This window comes from Sorghum bicolor, chromosome 3 (genome assembly GCF_000003195.3).
Source record: "Sorghum bicolor cultivar BTx623 chromosome 3, Sorghum_bicolor_NCBIv3, whole genome shotgun sequence".
Lineage (NCBI taxonomy): Eukaryota > Viridiplantae > Streptophyta > Magnoliopsida > Poales > Poaceae > Sorghum > Sorghum bicolor.
In genome coordinates, this window is record NC_012872.2 from 58,756,499 (window position 1) to 58,762,049 (window position 5,551).

A 5,551-nucleotide genomic window follows, 5' to 3' on the forward strand; every position below is an offset into this window, starting at 1 on the left:
CACAATCCTGCGAGAGGGCCGACCGGCCGGGCGAGTGTTGGACTGTTGGCCGGGCGCACGTCCGCTTTGACCGGACCTGGCCCAGATTCTTGGACGTTTCTATCGCGACAGGCTGCACCAGAGATTCGTGTCCGCGTGATTTCGGATGATTGGGAGCTTATCAACGACGGGTCGGACGTCGGGTTCGCGAACTAAACAAGGCCATACTGCAAAAATATATTGCTTCCAGAAGACCAGAACCCTTGAACGCTGATGATTAGCACTAGCTGCAGCCGCCACGCCCACGTACGAAGGCTTTGCTTGCTTACGCTCCAAGTTCCCCCGGCTAGCTTGCATAGGGATTTGGGAGTTTGGGACGGACTCCTGTATTCAGCATTTGAATCAGAAACAAAAATTATTATTTTCGGTCCTTAAGAAAACACCGCTGAGAGGCGTGGACCTAGTAACAATTCATTTTAGGGCATCTTTACTTTTGATTAATTTTTTATCATCACTTGGAGAAACAAGTTTGTTTGGTACTAGTAACACGTTCCTTAGCAGCTGTACGTTATCATCCTCTATTCAATGACGTGATCTCCTATGTCATCGTGGCATGCAATTATCCGTGCTTACGGAACCGTACGTTAGATAGCTAGGCGCACATGAACGCCAGAGCATGATCAAGGGTCCTGATGACGCCGCTTTGGCATTATTATATATCGTGCTAAGTACGTTGAGCTATCAATTTTCTCGTAACCAACCTCTGCCTTCAAAATAATGCAAAACTATAGTATGCGTGTCAGTTAAAATGCTTCATGTTTGACAAAGTTTCTAGTAGGAGTAAATAATATTCACATTTATGGTTTCAAATCAATTTATTATGAAAATACATTTCATATTTAATCTAATGGTGCTTATTTAATATTATAAATATTTATACCTTTTTATACATAATTGGTCAAACTTGGTATACTAAAACATCACCTTGTTCCAGATTTGCATTCATTTTGGGATGCTATGCGCGCGTAAACCGAGGAGCAACTATAGGCGCTAGCGAGTACACACAGCGACTGAGTAGCGACGAACACCATTGCCTTAGGCCATCCTCAATATGGGTTTCATGACCTATTCTTCAATACATTCATATTTTGAAAACAATGTAGAAGAGTTTCATTCTTATGAAACTCTCTCTACTCATCCGAAACTCTTATCATTTCTCTCTTCATTGATACGGTACCACATCAGCATATTTAATATTCATGAAACTTTGATGAAGCACCATTAAAACTGCGCTAATGGTAAGGAAGATTTTTCATACACTGTATCTCCTTCATCATAAAAGAGATGCAGTAACATTTGGCTAGCTAGCTATGGCTGGTTTTAGAGATTAAAGGGGGTGTTTGGTACTGTTCCATAAACTCTGCTCCACAAACGCCATCGTGGAGCAGCTCTACAAAAAAGCTGGAGTTTGTGGAGTATTTCTTTAGGTGCTCTGACGACTCTACCTTTTTTACTCGAACTGAGTGCGCAGAGCTAAAACTGTTTAAATAAAAAACGTTGAGCAGAGTTAAAAAAAACTATGAAGCTGAGCAGTCCAAACACCCCTAAACCACACCACACGATGCCGGATGCCGGTACTCCGGGCTTTCCAGCTGCCGATTGAGGGATCAATTAATCCATCGTCACAACTCACAATGTGCATGCATGATAGCAGTCCAGATACGTAAGTCCAAGTGAAAGAGACGTCGTCGATCGGCAGCCCTAGCGTAGCGTTGCAGTGTTTCCCCGGAATTCCGACGGAGTCACGGGAGCCAGCTGCTCGATTGATTGACACTTTGACAGGGAGGAGAATATATAGGCGGATGATGCTCATGCGTGCATGTGAGCGGCCCTCTTTTCATGCGACCGCACGCGAGTTTTGTGCGCATTGCATTGCATTGCATGCATGCGCTCGTTCCGGCCGTTCCGATCGATGTCAATTTGGTCCCCATATATATATATATATATATATATATATATATATATATATATATATATATATATATATATATATATATATATTGCCGCCCAACTGGCAAAAGGTTTTAACGAACTTCAGATCCAGCGCGCAGTGACCAACGGTCTGAATCATGAAAGGTATACTAGCGGCAGCGGTAGCTGCTGGTGCCATATAAAGAACTGATGATGATGATGATGATGCCATTTGTTTGGCTACGTTTACTCGTGTTCGCTCTTTACTCTTGACCAGGGCCGCTAGCTCCCTGTCTTTGGTTAACCTTTTGGTCTTTTCTTTGCTTCGGGTGTGTGTGTGTCCCAGTGTGCGGATGCAGACGTCTTGCATGCAGTGCACTGTGCATGCAGGATTGGAGAAGCACAGAAGCAGCAGAGCCATGGGCAGGGCACGCCGCCAACCAACTGCTCCCAAGACAGTGTGTCGAGCCCCTTGGTACACCTGACGATTCAACTGACGGTTGGTTGTCGTCGCTGCTCGAGCCTGCCTTTCTTGACCAAGCGTTCATGGGTCTCCACAATTCATTCTCCGGGTCGGAGAAAAAACTGCGAGAAAAGTACTATATCATGCGGTGGCCGGGTCCGGGAGCCAAAAACCAAAAGGTGGGCACGGACGGAACGGAACCAGCTCGGTAGGCCGGCCCTGGCGCCTTGTTGGCTTGGCACAGCCAGTTGGGCGCTCGTGCAGTCGTGCCCACGAATCCTCCTACCTGTAAAACAACTTGGTTCCGCGGACTGCTACACCTGACCGTTCTGCTTGCGCCAAGTGGGTTCCGTCTGCACGCTCTGCTTCATCCAGATACGCTCCCACGTTCTTTTTCGTCTCGTCTGGCAAAACGCGGAACCAAGGAAAAAGTGATGGAAATATGATACCTCAACTCCACAGCTTCCAGACCACTTTTGATTTTATTTCATTATTCTTGGTTGAAGACCAGAAATCACTTCTGGAATTTTTTATTTTATTTATTTTATTTTACTAAGGAACACATTCGTGCGTTGCAGCTTGTTGCCTAGTTACTTGGCCGATCTGCGGCACGTTGATTTATTTAGGGTGTGTTTCCTCCGTGGGATACAAAATGTAAAATACAACCTACTTTGGAACGATGAAATGCAAAATGCTAAAATTTTCAGAATTATATTTAGTTTCATCTGAAATGCAGAATTTATTATCTTATTAGGGCTTCTTGAGACTCTTTTGTCTTTTTTTGACATCTTGAGACCAAAATCCAAAATATAGAATAACTTTTTTTTACATGGTGTTTAGTTCCATTATGCAAAATAATAGACTAAAATCCAAAAATTTTTGAGATAAAAGGGAAACTAAAAACCCCCTTAGTCATCATGTCTTTTAATTCGTCTGAAAATCAAACTCTGTACTATGCCAGACAAATGATGCTTATGGATACAAGAGGTTTAAAAATTTATCATTGATCATGTCATGTGTTCTCTAGTTTGTTTTGGGATCAAAATCCACATCATATACCTGGACACTTGCCGCTCTAGATATAAGGCCTTGTTTTGTTTACGTACGAAAAGATTTTAGATTTCGCTACTGTAGCACTTTTCGTTTGTTTGTGGCAAATATTGTCTAATCATGGACTAACTAGGATCAAAAGATTCGTCTCGCGATTTACAGATGAACTGTGGATTTACTTTTTATTTTTGTCTATATTTAGTGCTTCATGCATGTGACGAAAGATTTGATGTGACGGAAAATCTTGAAAACAACTTTTTAGTTTTTGGGTGAAATTTTCTAGAGCTCCGCTAAACAGGGTCTAGATAAAAAGACTGTCTAGAGCTTCTGGAAGGTCAATTGTTCAGTTTGGTGCAGCGAGAGCATCAGACCAAATCGGAACCATGACAATTAATGACGAGCTGTACTACATCCTTTGTACACAAATCACAAATGATTTTGGGGGGTACGTGTACAAAGCGCGAGAGCAGAGGACTCTTCCAAATCGAACCGAGGCGAGAGCGGTTTCCTTCCCTTTATAACCCCAGGTCGTCACGTCCCCGGTCTCCGCAACGGGCTTCCCCTGCTGCTCTCCTCTCCTCTCCTCTCCCGTCAAAGAATCTTCTTCACCCACGCCGCCGCCTCCTTCCACTCCCGACGACGTCCCCGCGCGTGGCCATGGCCACGGTCGCCGTAGACCGTCATCAGCTGGACGGCATCATAGCGCCGGCCGAGACGGCGGCGGCCGGCGGCGGCGCGCCGGTGCAGAAGCGCAGGGGGTGGATCAAGCGGATGATGTACTCGCCCGTGGCAGCAGCGGTAGGAGCCGAGAAGGGGAGGACAGCGGCGGCGGCGGCCGCCGCCGCCTACGACGACGACAGCGGCGCGACGAGGACGACGAAGCCGCGGCGAGGCGGGTGGCTGCGGCGACTGATGGTGCCGCCGCCGCGGGAGCACCGCCGGCAGCGGAAGCTGGTGGGCGGCGGCGGCGGCGGGTCAGCGTCGTCGTCCAGGCTGCTGGCCGGGCTGCCGAGGTGGAAGCGCGTGTCCATCGGCGGCGGGTGGGCGTCGGCGCTGCTGGACGCCGCCGCGTTCCGCGTCATGTACGTGGTGGAGGCCGTCGTGCTGGGCCTCGCGCTCTCCTGCTTCTTCTGCTGCTGCGGCTGCCAGATATGATAGCCTAATTACTAGGTTCATTTACCTTGTAATCTCTCTCCCTAATTATATTTGTTATTACTAGATCTTTACGCCCTCCTCCTTCCTTCACCGCGGATGAAAATTTCCAATCGTGGCTTCGACTTGCTCTTAACGTGTCCTTCGAGCGTTCTTGCTTGGATTGGACGGAAAAAGACAAGGGCACCACCGTGCATGCGTCCGCGCATTGCTGCTGGGGACGACGCCCTTTCTTGCATAAAGGTGGGTGACACTTGCCGCGCATCGTCGCCTGCTAACCGTTGTAGCATCCCCAACCCTAATCACTCTGATTAAGGATGGGGATGGCCCTCCAAATGAATACACGCAGTTTTTCTCTAGCCTAATTAAATAAACTAAATAAAAAAAGTGAAGAAAAAATTATCTATTTAGTTTATTAAATTAACTAGAGAAAAACCACATGTACCCATTTTGGAGCACCGTCCCTATCCTTAGCTATGACCTCATAGTCTACTTAAGATCGCGCCGCCGTAATGGCGGATGTATTTATGTACGGCACGGTGTAACTGGCAGCTCATTATCTCATTTTGTTTTAAGAAGATAAGAAAAAAAATCCTATGTATGAGGTCCAATGCTAAAAACAGCATTAATGGGTACTTTCCACTTCCTTCATTTTAAATCATGAGATGTTTTGACTTTTCTAGATATGCATATAGTTTTGCTATGTACTTAGGTATATCTATGTCTAAATACATAAAGCCGAAACATTTTGTAATTTGAAATGGATGAAGTAGACACGGTTTCTTATTAAAAAATTATTTTCTCCTCTTTCTTTTTTAATTGCAGTGTCACATCATCATTTTGCTTAGCTGACACTCCAACTGATGAAAATAGAAACCATATAGTTCCTTGGTTGGGAGTGTCCTGGTATTCTAATTCATAATATGTTTTGTTGCA

At 45.7% G+C, this 5,551-nt stretch overlaps 1 protein-coding gene across 1 annotated transcript; it reads left to right on the plus strand.

Moving 5' to 3' along the window:
* On the plus strand, nt 3,954-4,697 carry LOC8061829. The gene has a single exon (XM_002456060.2). It carries the CDS (start codon nt 4,121-4,123, stop codon nt 4,616-4,618), a length of 498 nt encoding a protein of 165 aa, XP_002456105.1. The 5' UTR covers nt 3,954-4,120; the 3' UTR covers nt 4,619-4,697.

What these genes read in the sequence shown, in the direction of transcription:
- LOC8061829 (XM_002456060.2), top strand. Translation starts at nt 4,121, where the DNA reads ATGGCCACGGTCGCCGTAGACCGTCATCAGCTGGACGGCATCATAGCG.